The sequence below is a fragment of the Aulonocara stuartgranti genome (genome assembly GCF_965226115.1).
Source record: "Aulonocara stuartgranti genome assembly, chromosome: 11".
Classification (NCBI taxonomy): Eukaryota; Metazoa; Chordata; class Actinopteri; order Cichliformes; family Cichlidae; genus Aulonocara; species Aulonocara stuartgranti.
The window spans coordinates 6,291,277-6,310,338 of record NC_138947.1 but is presented as its reverse complement, the minus strand read 5'-3'; the positions used below and the strand labels follow the sequence as shown (position 1 = coordinate 6,310,338).

At 39.9% G+C, this 19,062-nt stretch overlaps 1 protein-coding gene across 1 annotated transcript in view; it reads left to right on the top strand.

Annotated features, from left to right (window-relative positions):
• The first annotated feature begins 5,646 nt into the window (after positions 1–5,646).
• thsd7ab (thrombospondin, type I, domain containing 7Ab) overlaps positions 5,647–19,062 on the top strand; it is a 223,722-nt gene continuing 210,306 nt past the window's right edge. The window contains exon 1 of the mRNA XM_082550502.1: positions 5,647–6,608. Within this exon, the coding sequence (XP_082406628.1) occupies positions 6,458–6,608 (151 nt within the window). The 5' untranslated portion in view covers positions 5,647–6,457. The remainder of the gene's footprint in view (positions 6,609–19,062) is intronic.

Sequence of the window (19,062 nt, the reverse complement as noted above, 5' to 3'; positions counted from 1 at the left end):
ACTGGAGATCTTCCAGACTAGAAATATTTCTCCAGGCTTGGAAACCGAATCACTCCACAGAAACAACTTTAGTCAAAGTGGTAAATGATCTGCTGGTAAATGCAGACAATGATCGCACTTCAGTTTTATTACTGCTGGATCTAAGTGCTGCGTTTGACACTGTGGATCACTGCATTTTACTGGATAGGCTTGAACATTTTATTGGAATTACAGGAAATGTTTTATCATGGCTGAGATCTTACCTGTTTGGGAGGTCTCAGACTGTTAGTTTTAAAAATGATTTTTCCGAGACTTGTGCAGTGAGGCATGGGGTCCCTCAGGGCTCCGTACTTGGACCATTGCTGTTTTCTATGTACCTGCTGCCTCTTGGTGTTCCTTTACGTTCTTTTAATGTAACCTTTCATTGTTACGCTGATGACCTGCAGCTTTATGTTGCTTTAACCATTGGAAATTGTGTTGAAGTCTCTAAACTAGAATGTTGTTTATCTGCAATTAAGGGCTGGTTATCGGATAATTTCTTGGTCATTGGGCCACACAAATTTCAGCACTTGTCCCAAAATTTCATCTTGAAAATTGATGACAGTGTCATAAATTGCAGGAACAAGGTAAAAAACTTGGGTGTGTGGTTCAACATGGTGCTCTCCTTTGAATCTCATGTAAAAGAGATAACAAAGACCGCCTTTCATCATTTGAGGAACATAGCCAGAATCAGACAAGTTTTGTCAAGCGACACTGCAGAGGTTCTTGTCCATGCATTTGTGTCTTCCCGTATTGAATATTGCAATGCTCTTTTTTCTGGCCTACCAAAGAAAAGTTTTAGAGGTCTACAGATGGTGCAAGATGCAGCTGCTCGCATTTTAACAAAAACTGGGAAATTTGAGCAGGACCCCTGTTCTGAGATCTCTGCATTGGCTACCTTGTCAGGTTCGAGCAGATTTTAAGGTCCTGCTGCTCACCTACAAGGCTTTAAACGGATTGGCACCTACATACCTCTCCGACCTTTTACACCTTTATGTTTCATCTCGTGCTCTACGATCTTAGGACTCCGGCCTTCTAAAAGTTCCTAGAGCCAGAAAAAAGACAATTGGAGAGCGTGCTTTTTCTTTCGTGCCCCATTTCTGTGGAACAACCTCCCTCAAGATATTCGGCAGGCATGCTCTGTGGAGGATTTTAAAACTAAGTTGAAGACACATTTGTTCACCTTATCCTACATGTCTTAATTCTATGGCTTTTAGTTTTTAAATTTTTATTGTTTTTAACTTGTATTGTGTCTTTTACCTGTATTGCTATGTATCGCTTTTATTTTATTCATCTCTTTAGTTGTACAGCACTTTGTTTGAAAACACTTTATAAATAAAGTTCTTCTTCTTCTTCTTCTTCTTCTTCTTCTTATTATTATTATTATTATTATTATTATTATTATTATACTGCTACTGTTCAATCGAAATTTTAAATGAATATCCTCATATGTGGCTCTCATTTTTCTTAGAAACAAAAATTAGGTTAAAAAAAAGAAAATCTGGTAATTCTTTGTTTTTACATTCATCAGGTCCCATTCAGCCCAAATATCAAAGAGAGATTAAAAATGCATGCCGTGGAAGAGTTCGGGTCTTAGGAGGTTTATGATCATTCTACTAATGTTTAGCTTCAGTTATTATGGACTTATTTGGCTTGTAGTTTATATTAATTTGTTGTTGTTGTTTTTTTAGCTCCCTACTTCAATTGATTTGCTGTTTTGGTGTTTTAAGTTTCTGATTCCTGGTTTCATTGAGTTTCAATTAAGATTTTGTTTTGCTGCATAATCACAGCTGTGAGGTTTTTGGACTGATTTTCTGTTTTTAGTTTTCTCCAAATGTGGAGCTGTGTATTATAGTCAAACCTCTCTACTTTGGTATTGTCTGTTCAAAGAACATTGTTCCAAATGTCTTGTGGTTTATTCAGATGCAACTCTCTAAACCTAAGTAGTGCTACCATGTTCTTTTTATAGAGAAGAGGCTTTCTCCTGGCTTATTCTTATTGTACTGTTATGAACCTTAATACTTAACATGCTGAGTCCTGCAGCATCTGGGGTATAGCTGAGGTGATGACATGAGCTGGGTTTTAAAAAATCTTTTTATTATTATTATTATTATTATTTGTTCCCGTCTCTCTGGGCATTGCACAGTCTGACCACAGGGCGAATTTCCTGGGACAGCCATTCCTAGGAAGACTGTGGGATTGGGTTAACACTCACCTGAAAGCTCAAGACCACCTGCCAAAACCTCTGCTTTTATAGAGGTGCTTATGCTTGCAGATGATTAATTTATCAAGTGCATTTGATTAGGAGCACTTGGCTGTTACATACCTTCTTAATTCACGTGGACGCCATTAGGTTGTACATAGTTTTAAGATGCAGTCTTGTGAAAGTTTTCTTTTTCCCATATGTGTCACTCTTGTCATTAGCACAAAGCTCTTTGTCTCACATGACCATAAAACGTTTCTCCTGACAGTATTTGGCTTGTCCATGTGGGCAGCTGTGTATTTCAGTCAAACACGCTCTTAGAAACTACCAGTTGTTGTCGAGCATGACCATTAATGAGAAGTTAAAAGGCTTTTGCCTTATCAAGTAAAAAGACATAGCAGAACCTTCAAAATCACTTGGTAAAATATTTAAGTGTGTATGCATATATTTGAACCTGTATGTATACTTGACCCTGTGTGGAAAAATAAATAATTAAATAACAAAATAATGAAATAAATAAAACCCTTGTTTGTTAAAGTCATTAAAGATGTATGCTACAACCATTCAAGCCCCCTTCAAAAAAAACCAAGTCTTTAAAAGCCCAAAATTACCATGAAATTCATGGTCACGATGAGTGGTTATGAACTTCTCACCACAGTCTGTTTATGTTCCACTGTGTGCTGCCCTGTTAAATCGCTCAATAGTTTCGTATTTGGGCATCGTCAGAAATGAAAGCTTGCTTTTTATTGAATTAATATGCGTTTGGTTTATCTAGTAAATAAAACAAAACCATCATGTTAGTTTGTCCTGTTCCATACTTTATATCTTTTATCTATACTTTAATGGAGAGAACAGAATTGTCCAATCAGCCTTCATTAGCTGTGTCCCATAGATTACAACTGGTGACATCCTTGACAATACATAGGTTTCAGAATACCTAGAAACTCTCCATGAAATGTCTGTGTGAGAGGTGGATCGCTGTTCCATAACCAGAAAAATCTGCAGTACTCCTCCCTCAAAAGTTACTTGTTTGGTGCCTCCTTACATAAGCTTTACTGTAAAGACATTGTCACTGCTCTGTGCCATTTCTTTGTACTGATGTAATGAACAATTTAAAAAGTCTAATGATGTTACAGCCATACACATAACAGAAATAGTTTTCTAAAGGAGGCTTTTAACGTCTGCTTTTGTATTTATTGCCTTTTTCTGTCCTTATTTCCAATGGGGAACAATGCAGTCTTAAGAACTAGGCGATTCTGGGAGTCACTCTTCTCTCAGCCTCTTTGTGAATCTACTAACTAGGTTTATGCTCCCCCTCAGCTGCCTTGGTCTAGTAAAGACGAGCTAAAACTAGGATGACAGGTTGGCCGTCCTCAGGTCAAAGCCTGTCAGTCAGGTGTCCTGACACAGTCTCAGCCAGGTCAGACTGTCAGAGGTTGAGACAGTAGATGACGGATGAATTCTGCCTCTTCATTTTTGCCACTAGACTTCCTCTTCCTCCACTGTAATCTCTGTTCTTGTTTAATGCATTAGACAGAAAGGTACACAGATATTTACTTTTCTACTTTGACAGCATGTAAAGAGAAAATGAGTTATGAATAATTATCTGTGTAAACTGAGATGGAGCAGCTTACTCTTCTTGACTTAGATGATCTTTTTGTTTGAAGACAAAATTAAAAACACAAATTTGGTACATTAATGTAATGTTTGGTTTGTACATGCAGGCTGCTGTTGTTTTTTGTCTTGTTCTTTCTGGCTCAAATTTTTAGAGCTCAGTTGTGCTCAAGGTGTGTGTTATGCTGATATATACAATGATACAACCAGTGTTGGGGTCATTGCTTTTCTTACAAGTAATGCGGTGAAAGTAATTTGTTACATCGCTTCCTCGTTACTGCATAAAATGACCTGAAATGCAATGTCTTATAATCACCAGATAACATTATAAACCTTAAGCTACAGTGTCACACAGCAACACCAACACCAACGCAAAGCACAAAGACTTCAAAGCAATCGCTGCAGTGATTCTACTGTAGAAACATGAACAGGTAGAAATGGAGGCTGCAGCCTGACTGCTCATTGGGGCCTTTGTTACCTGATAAAGATCCAGCTCTGGCTGCTGGGCTGGGGTCTGCATGTGCTCAGCTTTAACATCACTCTGGGTTCTTGGTTAGCTTCAGCTTGGACTTTACTATTGTGCTCTTATGCAATAAAAATAAAAGTAATGTCCGCTCCTCAAAAGCTGCTTCACCGCTTTCCTTCTGCCACAGTTATTTCTGTATAACGGAAGAACCTTTGTAATGTGACAAATGGCATAATTGTAACTGTAATAAGTATTGAATTCATGGCAGTACAGTAATGTACTAAAAAAATTACAACCAACTCTGGGTACAGTGGGTACTGGGTACTCGTATTAAACAGGGCCAAAGTTCACAGTAATGAGGTCAGTGTTATGTAAATGTAGTCTCTGTAAGTCAAACGCTCAGCTTTCAGACTGCTCTACATGCTCGATTAAAGACAGCTTTTTTTTAGTCTTGGCTCTGTTTGATCTTGGGCAGAGAGGATATCTTTAATACAGCTCTGGCTTTGGGCACAGAGGCCCCACCAACCTGCTGTTGAAACCTGATTTTTGTCAGTGACAGCCAATCAGATGAGATTTGGATTAAAACAGAGGGTGGCCCTAAAGATACGTTAAAACAGCTTATTCTGTAGAGAGGACAAAGTAAGAGGTTGCACCAAGATACTGTACGATAAACGGATTATTTTGAACAGTGAAAAAAGTGAATGGATCTGGAAATGAACACTACCGCCTCTCTGTAAAGGTAAAACCTCACCACATTGTATGTGAGACTTGTCTTTATGAACCAGGAGGTTAGCGACTTATAATTGCAGCCTTAACTTCCACTGACATAGCAGAGGATGGTGCCTTTAAAATGAATCAAACAGTATCTTCAGGTGATGTTTCCTGGATTTTTTTTTTTTGCTGATGAAATTCCTCATGGTGGTGCTCTTTTCTTTGTCTATTCAGCCATGGCTGATAAAACTGCTCATTGTAAATACCCACTTACATGTCCCATCTTCAGAAAACAAATAAATAAAACTTCATATCCTGGCCGCTACATGAATTTGAAAAAGGAAATAATAATTGCTCCTCTTGCTCGAAACATTTTTAACATTGAGTATATTTAAAAAAGCCAATATGTTTATATATCCAGTAATTTCCATTAATTTTTGTTGACAAAATGGGTAATAAAAGTCTGTAATTCCACTTATCTGTTCTATAATTTCACTTTCACAGCCCTTTCACACGGCCACAGTTATCACCTCGCCCTCATCTTTCACGCGCTCGCTTCCACTCTCCTTTAGTGTTTTGCTCCTCCTTGCTCCCCCCCCCTTCCACTTACTCTTGCTCTGCATTAAACCCAGCTTGTCTCTCTGATCCCGGGAGGACTGCTTATGGGAGCTCCTCGGACCAGTGTGAGCCCTGCTGGTTTCCAGTCGCCTTGCAGCACTGCACGTGGAAGAGGAGGTGGAGGAGGGAGTATTTGTCCTTGTGCCCTAGGCAGGAGAAAGAAAATAAGGGGAGAGAAAGGAGAAACTGAGGCAGAGAAAACAAGGAATGAGCTTGTTAGAGATGCAGAATGTAAAAATAAAGGGAAAGTAATGCAGCGAGATGAGAAAAGATGAGGGCAGGGGAGAAAAATAGGAAAAAGCCAGAAGTAGAAAAGGAGAGAGCGAGCGCAGGGTGGCGGAGGGAGAAGAGCAAATGAGTGAGCGAATAGGAGTGGAAGAGAGAGAGTGAGCGAGAGCAAGTGAGAGGGAGGGAGGCGTACAACACTGCAGACACTCGCCCACTGTCACTGCTCCACAGCCAGAGGACAGAGGCAGCAGCGGCAGCAGAGGAAGCGGATACGATGGAGGAGGACGACTGTACCATCCATCTGCAGCTCAGTCCCCGTCACTGACAGCCTCCCTCTGGGACCATCCTGCCAAGTTGGGAACAAAACTACACTCCTGTCCTTCACAACACCAAGTACTGGACCCTCAACTCCTGCAGGAACACTGTGCACAAGATCATCATTATTTTTCCCGCTCTTGCACTCCCGCACACTTACTCACACACCTTCTCTCAAACTGAAGCACACTTCACTCTGCCTATTGGACTAGCGAGTTTTTTGTTGTTTTCCATCATCGCTGCCTTCCGAGCTGAGTGGATTTACTTTTATCCTGTGGAGGACCATGGGGCTGGGGTGGAGGGGTACAGGAGGGGCCATCCAAAAAAGGACAGAGGAGAGCTGGTACCATTTGGTGGCATTGCTGCTGTTGTGTGGTTTCTGGGAGGCTCACACACAGACAGATGATGGGAAGTCTGTCTACTTCTGGGAAACAGGTACTGCTAAACCACTAATTAGAGATTAAATGTGATCCTTTGCTTTACATATGGAGTGTTTATGATAGCTGCTGATGTATTAGTGTGTTGCTTCTGAGTGTGGGAGGTCACATACCGTAGCTGCGCCAACAGCACAATCAGTCAGATCTTATCGTAAATGTTTTCTATCTCATTATATGTGGATAATGTGGCATGAACAGGGTGATAACCGTTTTATGGCACGTTTTAAATCTATGCATGCATCGGTGGAAATAAAAGCTTCTTAGATCTAGTGCAGAAATGTTCTCATGACTTATTGGGTTTCAGAGATCTAAAAGGCTTCCAGATGACACACTTTGGCTGTCTCAATTTTTTTTTTTTCGTTGAGGTTTACGCCGCTGAACTTCAAAGATGCATACACTTGAAAAATGACCCAGAAATCTACAGTAGAATCTCGCTTCTTCGTACTGAATCGCATGTGGCACGCAGGACAAATATGATCCATTTTTCAATAGATTAGTTTCATCTCCCTGAGTCTCAGGTGATGCACTGTTATTGAAATGTTGCTGTTGTGTTTTACAGCATGCAGATGATTGATAGGCACTGCATCACTATTGCGGTTGGCAACGGGTTTGATGCTGCTGATACAAAATCAGCTCTGAATATGAGGGTGTTGTGTGTTTTTGAGGCTCACGCGTGTAGAAGATTGTAGATTGAGTGGGTACAGTAGTTCTTATCTTTACACGTGCTTGTTCTCTACACTGAATCTAGCTGCACTGAAATGTCTATCAGAGACACATCTAAATATTGAGTGCTGTGGTGAATTAGATCCCCATACTTGATGCTGAGCACTACTCTAAGGTTTTAGAGTACATATCGTGCACTAGGTTCAGATTAACACCGATAACTACTAACAGATGCAAAAATTAACCTTTGCAGTCATTTTTAAAAGCATCTAGGACGTCCTTTAAGGCACAAATTAAATAACGATCGCTTCATTTCCCAGTTTGATGCTCAGGAGATTTAAGGTGTGCTCTTCTCATTCAACGTTTGGAAAAGTTTTTATTTTCTCAATGCCGGTACAACTTTGTCATCTCTCTCAAACTCAAACGGCGCCACTCTGCATGTCCTGCCCCGCCTTGCTCAGCACCAGTCCCCAGTTGACGTATCTCACGTCTCTCCCGTGGTTCTGCATCTTTAAAGAGGATGTAGCTGAGTAAGGAGATTAAAGGAGCAGGGATTTAACAACCCAGGAAAGACAGCCCAGGGAAGAGACTTGAGAAAGAGAAAGGCAGAGTGAGCACTGCAGGCAGAGAGAGGGACTAACTTAACCTACATCTACCCTACTGTAGGTCATAATGATTATGCCTCTCTCCCACGCTACAGCACCTTTCTCCCACACTATACAAGCTCCTCAACTGGAAAGCTCTAGGCTCTGCGCTTTGAAATGTAATCCAGTGTTGGGAGTTTGTTCACTTCTTCCCAAATAAAAGGTAGTGCATTGATTTCAGCCCTGGAGTGTTCTTTCTTCTGAGTCTCTTTGGTTTGACAATTGCCTGCAGAGTATTAAAATCACATAGGGCAATTTACCGCTTTGGATCCTGGTGCTTTTCATCAAAATGTGATTATGTTTGTGCAAGATTTGCATACTTTTTCTTTCCAATGGAAGTTGTTTTTCCCGTTATTTATTTATTTTTTTAAGAAAAGAAACACAAAATACGATGATGTTTGTGCACACTTGCAGAGTGTGCAGTGGAGGGAATATTCTTGTGGCAAGCAATGCTCTGATGTTTTGCATATTGATGAGTCTAGCTGAAATACAGCCCCTGTCTTCAAAACTGTGGGGAATTGGGCCTGCATTGCTTTTATTGCCTTCTGTGGAAATATGATGTATCTCTTTTGGAAGGTGAGACAGTTCATTGGTGATTTTTTTTCTTTTTTCATGGAGAATACTATTCAAATGAAGCAGATGGAGACAACAGGATCCTCCAGCAATTGAAAGTGATATTTCTGCAGGTGGCGTTAGGATAGCTGAAGGAAAAAAGAAAATGATTATAGCCACCATGAGGATGATGGTAGTGATGATGGTGATGGTGATAATGGCATACCACAGATTTTCTGGGGCCTCTGAGTGTTTGCTGGGAGTTTGCCTTCGTCTCAGATCCTGTTTTCACGCCATTTTCTCCCTGTCACTTTCTCACAACTGTGCACTCCTTCTACACTTCTTCCTCTGCATCTTTATCACTTTGTTTCCCTGTCTAGCACTCAGACCATATTTTGCATTGCTTTTTTAAGAGCCACAGCCCAAACAATAAAACAATGAAATATGATGAAATCTCAGAGAAACTTATTGTCACGAGGCAACACCAGGATGTCAATCTATCTATTATAAACCCCCCCAACCCATCCTTGCCTCCACAAACACGCACCGCAGCAGGTGCATCTTCCCGATTCAGTTACAGTGTGTGTGCTTCATTATACTCAGTTGTTGAAGCAACAAGGTTGCCAGGTTTGTACTGTCAAGACCTCCCATGTTTGCCTGAGGACAAGGCAATTACAGGTGGTGGAGTATTATGTACTGTAGTATTTCGATATCTTGAGCATCTGCCTCACTGTAAGTGCTCCTTAAACAGGGCTTTGAGGTTTGATACTGATGCATGTTAATGTTCCAGTGGATCCTTAAATGCATCAATTATCCACAACATTAAAACCACCTGCCTAATATTGTGTGATCTGTCTCAACCCGGCAAACAGCTCTGATGCATCAGTGTATGGATATGGGACATCTGGGGTGTCCTGTGGTGCTTGGCATGGTGAATTTTTGGATTTTGTAGGTTTTGATGTGGGGCCCCCAGGGATTGGGATTATTCTGGCGTATCCCACAGATGCTCAATTGAATTGAGCTGTTTGAAAGATGGGATAATGCTTTTGTGGCTCATTGTCATGTTTCTTGAGCTGTTCCTGAGCAGTTTTGTGGCATGGCTGGATGCCGCCATCAGAGAAGCAGTTGGTCGACAAAAGTGTTTGCAAAAGCGGTCGCAAAAGAAATCCACTTGTATGGACGTCAACAGGAAAATAAACCTCAGTACAACATGATCCCCATTTTGTAAATTATGGCAAAAAAGATGATAAAGCAAAGTGTAAGATGAGGAAAGGTGGGAATTCACACACCAATGGGTGCTGACCAGTTACAAGTAACGTGCTACTGTAATCCAATTACTTTACTCGTTACTTGAAAAAAGTAAGGTATTACTATTGCAGAAAAGGTAATTAGATGACTGTTACTCTCCCGTAAGCACGCCGCTTTACTGCGTTACTAAAACCGTGATTTTTTTTTTTTTTTGCGAGAGTCTCTCATGACAATGACGTAAGCGAGTCCGACGTTCGTGGCAACAGCTGTGTGCAGATCAACAATGGATAATATAACAAGTGCGGCAGAGAGTATGACCGTGCAGCGTTTAAAGCGTGGAAGTACTGACCTTACTTTGAGTTTGAATCTGTAAAAAGTGACAAAAACATTAGTGTCCGCTGTTCACTGCGTGGGAAGAAAACTTCTTTTTACAACGAAAAAAACCCCTAAACTTCTGAGCAAGCACCGACAGTACGCTGCCACGGGAATGTGAAACTCCCAGATCCTTCCACTGACCACTACGACACATGTGCACCAGGGCAAACCTCCGCCTGCCCCACTCCTGCTATACAGGTGAAAATAGAGCAACAGGACCGCTGAGTCTTTGATTTTATTTATTTTCTGCTGTGATTTACATGCATTTATTTGAAAGAGTGACTGTAAACACAAAAAACTATTTCATTTTCTGTGCTGGAATGTGCAGAAAATAGGTTTAATCAAATTTCTTCCAGTCAGAGAATGTTGCATATAATTTAATGTTTGCTTCATGCGTAAAGTTAAAAGATTAAAACTAATAAAACTAGTTTCAAAAAGAGACTTTTTCATTTGATTACATTTTATATGATGGATTATGCAGAAAAAATAGAATTGGGCTGAAAGATCTATTGCTTTATTACCTATTCAGGTTGTAAATAATTTTTAAAAAAGTAACTAAGTAACTAAGTAACTAATTACTTTTGAAGATAAGTAATCAGTAAAGTAACGGGATTACTTTTGGGGGGAAGTAATCAGTAATTAGTTACTGATTACTTTTTTCAAGTAACTTGACCAACACTGGTGCTGACACTGTAGCTACAGCAGTCGTTTATATAGAGGTCTATGAGTCCCATGGATGCTCAGTTTGATTAGGATCTGGAATGTTTGGAGTCAATGCTTTTGGGATCTTTATGTATTCCTAAGTGGTGTTAGCTGTAGCAGGGTGCATTGTCCTGTTTGGAGAGGTAGCCATGGTCAGAGTATCTTTGCCCTTAGTGGTTTGGTGTGGTACATCTCATAATGTAATGTCCATACGAATGCTACAGTAGGACCCAAAGTTTAGCAGAAGGACATCACATTGTAACAAGATAATCATGACTTGTTAGTGCTTTTAATGCTTCGGTTTCATAAAAAGCACAAAAAAAGAAGTGAAGCTTACCTTTAAAATGTACACCAGTAGGTGTTAATTCATTTATCAGTCTGATCTGACAGCCTGATCTTATCACTCTTGATCAACCTTCTACCTTTCCTGATTGGCCGCCGGTAATCTTTCCCGGATTCCAGATTACGTCACCTCTGGATCCTGATCAAGCCAATCCGCAATTACCTGCCGTCTTACCTCATCAAGTTAAGTCACACTTCACAGCATGTGCCTCTCAGTCACAGGCCTGTTAACTCAACTGAGACATGCACAAGCTCTCAACTAGCTGCTCTTATATGTTGTTTGCCATTTGTGTTTGTGAATACAGTCAATCAGAAAATGAAAAATCTTGTTCAAATTTGCATTTTAAGCAACAGATCGCTTCTTTTGAGACCTTATGCCTGGACAAAGTTTATACACATAAAAGCGCAGCAGTAGGTCTTCTTCAGGATACTGATTTGGCACCTGTTACTCTACATGCTCCTCAAAGAGCATCAACAGTTAAAAAGTTTCCTGAGCTGTTAACTAACCACCCTCATAAAACAGATGCTTGAAAGACAAGGATTTTGATATTGATACCATAGGGGTGTCTACTTGGAGGCTGGGTGGACACCACTGGCCAGATCCAGTATTTTTATATCAACCACGCCAGTTGACACAACTGTCATCTCTTTGCTTTCCCCTTCACTCATTTACAATTTCCCTTCAAAGTGTGGGGGGGGGGGGGATAGGTCTGCATCCCCATCTATTGACCAGTGACCTGGTAACACCTTTGAACTCTTCGTACATAATAAAACAACTACATGTCCATCTTGATGCATTGTTTGTGCAGGGGGGGGGGGGGGGGGGAACTAGTAGATTTAATGACATTTAACAAAGTTAAAAACAAAGTGGGTGTTGTAAATGTTCATTACTAAAAACTGATAATATAGCACATTTCTAAGTGGTTGCTAGACATGTATAATTCAGCTTTTGCAAATATAAATAAGATGTTATTGTGAAATTAAAATGACACAGTACTTTTATGAGGTATTGTGGGTGCTACAAATTGCTAACACTAGGCCGTTTTAGCCCATTGTTAGGTGTGATTGCATCATATACAATTCAGTATTTTGTGGATCTAAAGTAAATGTTAAATGTGGTTAAAAAGAAATGCTATGATGCCTTTTATAAGGTGTTATACATATAAAATGTGCATAAATCTCTTGGGCACTAGCTACTTTGCGAGCTGTTTGCTAGGCAACATGATGTTGTAATGTCAGGTAAGAACCTTCAGGGGCCTAAGATGTACCTGTGTGCCAAGTTTGGTTGCTCATTCCCTGATGGTCTAGGAGGAATTTGTAGAAAGAAACACAGACAGATTATCGATTATCTTTTCTAAAGTCAAGTTGTTCTTTTTTATTTCTCTTACACAAAGTGCCTTTTAATACATGGATATTAATTTCGCTTTTTACTTTAGTTACTTGATACAAGGTACCTTTCTTGAGAATGCTAGCATCTATCGGCCTGTACATTTGTTGGACCTGCTTCTCTAATGACCTGTCAGTTTCCAGAACCAATGCAGGTTTAGTCCTACAAGGTATCATCCAATAGGGATTATTCTGGTTTTCTGCTCTGTGACGTGCTGCAGTGTGTCAACACATCTCGCCCATGTCACTGTTCAGGACACAGGTGCAGGGCAACTATTGCTGACAGGCCATTGTTAGCTGAATACATTCCTCCTTTTACAGAGCCGCCAGCAGTGAAGGATGTCATCCTCGCTCAGGGTTGTTACTGGCTCTCCCACAATCACCTGCTATTATGGTGGACCCACTGAAGAGGCCATCCAGGAAATTGAGGGAGAGCGGGTGTGACAGGTTCTCAAGTTCACTACAGCATGTCAAGGGCGTTACATGGAGAACAAAAAAAAATCCTTTAGCCAAACTGATAGTGGTAACCAAAGACAAGAGAAGATTAGTTTAAGGGGAACCCCTTGAGATAAATGGAAACAAAAGAACAGTGATCTTTTTCAGGCTGTTTGCACTAAAAAAGCAGACAGTTCCCCTCTAGCCTTATCGTCTGTTAAAGCAACACATCTGACATCTTAGGAAGGTTATATTTATATTCATGTGCAATGGATTTGGCTACATTTTCCCATTTTAAACTTCTTATTCTGTTTTACTGGCATACTTGATTGATTCATGTCCTCAAATCACCTCAGCATCAACCCCACAACCTTTCCAACATCTAAATTAGAGCCTGTTGTGTCTGTACTGCCATGGAAATCCTTTGCCTCAAATAGCTATGTGCTAATACCTGTGTACCTGTATGATATCTACCAGTTTTCTTTTCATTAAGCCGGAAACAAACAAATGTCTGAGTAAATAGCTGTAGCTGTGATAGCAGCAGGAAAGTGACTGGCATCATCCCAAATGAGAATATCCCTTGGAGACTCCCACCTCATTTTAGCGAGTGCATTACAACGTGACCCTCAATGACCCTAATTAGCATAGCACCTGACGGCAGACAAGGATCTGGTCCATAATTGGCCAGCCAGTGTTAAAATTCCTAGCAACAGGCAACAAATTTAGGCCACGCATATAAATTAAGATAATTTCCTTGGGAATTTCATTTTTCATTACAGAGTGTGCCAGTGGGGTTTATTTTAATTCAGTATGCCCCTGTTTTTGTTTTCCTTTTCAGTTGGGTGAGAGTGAAAATGGAGGGTAATTGTGTCTGTTGTGCATCTCGCCCTGCAACCATCAGAAAATGAGCACTCAGCAGCTTGTGGAAACAACAACAGCCATGTGGCCTCAGCATCTTTATGCCTGAAAGAGGATGGAAGCTATTTTTCAAAGTTACGTTTAGTCTCAGTGGAAAAAGACTGAACACAGCTCGGGCTCAAATGATCGGCACTTTACTGTCATTGAAATGACACAGAGCTCAGCAACAGCACTCCATGACATTGTACCTGATTTTTTTTTTTTCAAAGCATTTGCAGCAAAATGTGTCACGTTTGACCCACATTGATCTGTTTTGTGGCTTTAGAGATATTACCCTACTACTCTCCGCTCCAGACTGCTGTGCTTTTAGAAATTGCCAATCCATCCAGTGGAGAAAGATGCCAAAGAGATGCCAGAGTTTGTTTAATCTAAATGGCAGAGCTTACACTAAGAACTGGCTTGGCTATTACTGATATAGGAGGCACGGCAGAATTAGAGATTACACTTCATCCAAAAAACTTTATTTAGAGTAAGATAAGAGGATTCCCACTGCTTTATTCCACCCTATTGAAATGGCTCGCAGCATATTTTAGATGCAGTGCTTTGTCATTCAACCACCAGAGTACTTTTTGCATGGTCCTGAGTAAGCAGATCAGTGATAGATTTATGTTGCGTAGGACTGTTATCTTTCTGATTATCTGCCTTGACCTGGTATATCAAAGTGGTACGTGCTGCTATGAAAAGATTAGAAAGTGAGATAAAAAAATGAAGACCTTTTTTAAAAAATTGGTACATTTTCTTGTGTGCAGTCTCAGTTTTTGCAGTGAAATTATTAACTATTATGTCCTCACTGTTGCAAAGTACATATAACATATTACAGTATCCATCAATAAACACTCATTCTAGTCCCAGTTCATATGCAGGAACAACCAGTGATGTACTGACTTTTGGAAGGAATGTGATGGGGAGCGACAGGATCAAAGGCTAGAGGTCGAAGGCGTATGGATATTAGTTCAGTCTCTGAAAAGATGTGGTTTCCCTGTATACTCATGTGAGGCGCTAATAGCTCAGTCACACTAGAGTTTGAGTATGCAACGCCCTCAACCTGTGGATACATGGTGGGATTGACAAATGTTTGCAAATAGTTACCTACTAATTTATTCATGCAGACAGATTTAACACGCTGCACTCAATCAGAGTCAGTCTGCAGTGATCAGTGCAGTGCATCTCATTGCAGTTGAGAATGCAACCAACTCAAGTTGCTGCATTCTAGTTATATTTCGATATAAAAGCAAGATTGCCAAACAGTTTGTGGTAAAACTGCAGAGACAACATCACTGTTTACAGAGCCTGGACTTCGTATGATTCAGTTAATGTGAATTTCTGTGTATTTTACAGCAACAGATTTGAAACAGATGGCAATTACAATTTTCTTTATCACTATTAATTGCTGTATTGTCACAAAATATTGCATGTAATTGTCAAGTTGACCCCCTTCAATCACAAACAGACTAATAGAAGACTGACTCCATCCTATCTTGCAATCAGTTGCTGTCTTCAAAGCTGGTGCCTGACAGCAGCCACCAATTGCAAATGGTGGCAGAAAATTGGTCTCCGTCTTCAAGGCATCCATTTGAAAAACAAGAATATTACAAGTTCCTTGCAAAAAGTTGTAATAATTTTGGTTGTACCATGGTAGTATCATAACCAGAAATCATAGAAAACCAAAATCATAGTTCCAGTTTTGTAATATCCTCAGATAAACCACTTGATCCAAACGTCAGGAAAAAGGTGACAATGTCACATTTTATTCTGAGCATGTCAACAAACATGCTAACATCCTGGCTCTGTGGTCTCTGATTGTTTACACATCTTTTTGGCAGGTGATTCACTCAAAGTCCCATGTCAGACTGCTCAGAGGAAATATTTTAAGCTAAAATCATGTTGGCAATTTCATTCGTTCACATAATCCAATCAAACCCCCCCATATTATAAAGAAGTAACAAAATGTTCTCTATAAATTGAACATAGTCTTGGCAGATGAGCTGACCCCAGAACAGGCTGACAGTGCAGGCTTAGCTGATGCACTTGCACGCATCCTACTGGCAAATCTCACTCAGGGCATTTAAGCTGCACACTGATTCACAACCCATCTCCACCCCTGCTCCTCCCTCTCATGCTGTGTCGGACTTAATCACTGTTAATGTCTGATCTTGCTGATGCTTGCTCCGGTCAGTACAGGGGTCGTTCTGCTCTTGTCCCCACCCAATCATATACCCAGCACGTTTTTTTTTTTTTTTTTGCTTGACATTCTTCTCTCGATTGGGAATGATTTGCTTGTAATCAATCGTCAACACAAACCTTTTCTATCTCAAAAGTCTAATAAGAGTGTGCAGCCCAGATGAGTTAAGAAGTATGCCGAGCCAACATCGAAATCATATCTATAATTCAACCATAACTAGTTTGTTTCTTTGATTATAATGATTCTGAGTGAAATACAGGTAAACTTAAACAGAGCAGCAAAGCAGAAACATATTCCCTTCTTTTTCCGTCCCACTTGTTTTTCTCCTGAGTTTGTGGGTTTGTGTTTTTCTCGTACAATGGGGTCGTGTCCCTTTGGTGTCTCTTCCCAAACAAGGACTTAAATCTCCACTCAGCCACAAGTTGAAACACAAACAAATAACCGGACCCATATTGAGGAAACCAAGCACTCTCGTGGTCAGAGAGTGGCATTCAAAACAGGCCCTTGACTTCCCAAGAGGCAACGAGGCAGCTTCAGTGGGCTGAGAGGAATTGCGGTATCATCGAAGAAAGCAGTGACATTTACCTGAAAGGAGCCTGTGCTGCCTCCCCCGATGCTATTCTAATAAAGCTGAAGATATGTAGGTGGCTTGGAAGTAAATATCCTCCTGTCTATCCAGCAGCTCTGTCATTAATCCTTCATCTCCCCCACTGGCCATCCATTTTTATTGTTTTTTATTTATTTATTTTTTGCTCAGCCATGAGGTAGTCATGTCCCCATATTTTTTTGAAGATAAAAGCTTTCTTTTCAATGGCGGTTTGGGTGTTTTGCTCCCCAGTGGAAAAAGCTGATATCTAACTGTCATAGATGGTCTGAGAAGCACTCACTGTTGCACCGCAGAAAGATTATAATTCATCTGTAGATCACGTAATGAACTGTACACAGACTGCTTTAATATGCAGTGCAGTTTAGAGTCATATATCAAAGCTACTAAATCGGAATATAATGAGAACATTACATTAGTGTATTGAGCTTCTGTTGTTGGTTTGAAAACCATACTGCATTTGAACGCCATGCTGTACTTGTGCAGTTTTGACCACATTTATGAATGCTTTGCCATTTGTTTCTGGACCATGTGTTCTTGGTTTATCGAGTAAAAATGGTGCAGTAATTCCTCAGAGTGCATTAAGCAACAGCGACAGAAAAATGGCTTCAGGTAATTGTTTGTGAGGGTGTTCTTCAATCCCGCTTTTGATGTTGTTTGTCTGTTGAAATCTGGAAATCCTGCGTTCTCGTCTGTTTTAGTTTGTTTTCATTTAGTGTGATAAGCTGAAGGAGTAATCAGTCAGCCACAACATTAAAACTGCCTCCCAAATATTGTGTAAAGTTCGTCGTGCTGCTGAAACAGCTCTTAGTCATGTACAGTACATATATTGGACATGTAGAAATATTCTGTGGTCGCCAGCACAGGGCAGATGTTTGAATTTGGAGTTGTTGTTTTTTTAGGTTTTTAGTTTGGGGAAAGAGTTTTCCCATGTTGTTGCTTAAAGTATTACAAAATTTGAAGTTTACTTTGTAAATCCTGGTCCAAAACAGCAATAAAGCAGGCCTGTCATATGACTGACAGGTTAGGTGGATCTCAAGTAAGATCCACGTGACTATCAGGACAAGGGGTCTTGGCAGAACGTTCTATTGTAATGAGATGATCAGCGCTGTTCACTACACCTTCCAGCTGGTTTAATGTTGTGGCTGAGGGGTGATTAAACCATGATTAAACCATATTAATTAACGCAAGAGCAGTCCATGTTAGCAGCTCTGTGAGGATGTAATTAGACACAGCAGTGCTTGGATATAAAATGCGTTCACAGTAACAAAACTAGTGCAGATGATGAGCAGGTATAATGTACCATAGCTTTTCAATAGCATGCTCACATTAAAGCACTAACTGTGTTCACAGCAGAGGGAGATGGGTTTTTTTTTTAGATGTTTGTAGATAAATGAGACTCTCCAGCCTGCAAATAACCAGAGTAACTTTAATTAACTGAAAGGGTGTTAAAGAAAAAGAATTGCACAATACTGATGGGATAAAAAAAAAAATCTAACAAAATCCTAAAAGAAAAGCACAAGAAATTCTAGTAAGGAGTGCAAGGGACAAACAAAAGAGCGCAAAAATGTGATAAAGAGAGAGACAAGATTATATTTAGACTCTGTGCTGATAAATAAGAGAAACTAGTGGAAGCAATTAAGAAATTATGGAGAACCAGACAAAGACGGTAAGTAAAACAACACAACACGAGCAATTACTGGAAAAAAGAGAATTTACAAGCAATGGGAGAAACAGCAGAAGTAGAGAAACACTTATGTGCCATGAAATAAATAGAAACAAAAACATCCAAAAAATAACTCTTCTGGATTTTTTTCTCCAGAAATTTACAACACATATTCACCAGAAGGCTGTATTTCATAATAAGGTACTAAAAGTTTTTAAAATTGAGACACAAATTTTGTCACCAGCTTATTAGAAACATTTCAGTGTTTCCAACATTTCAACTGAAAGAAAAAGCATGTTTGCGTTCAGTAAATAAAAATGACTGAATCACATCTATTAAGATAACATAAGATAATTCTTTGTTGTTATTGCACAGTCATACATAGTGCAATAGTACAATGACACTACGTATTGAGTAGATGATGATATATTTCATTAAATTTGTTAAAATTAATTTCATTATGAATGTCTTTTTGAAAGTTTAAAAAGGACCCTGCTGCATCTCTCACTGATGCTCATCAGGAAAAGCCAATGTTGCTTAGAAAACACCTAAGGAGACCCTTCACCATCTGAGCACAGAGATCTGATCTGGTATTGGTGTATTTTAGAAAAAATTGATCAAATGTATTAATGGTGGCGTAATTATAAATATTGGTGTCTTAATTTATCACCTATCATTTTTTTTGTAGTACAGGCTGTCTAGGAACTATTATAGATAGGAAATTCCCATATTTGG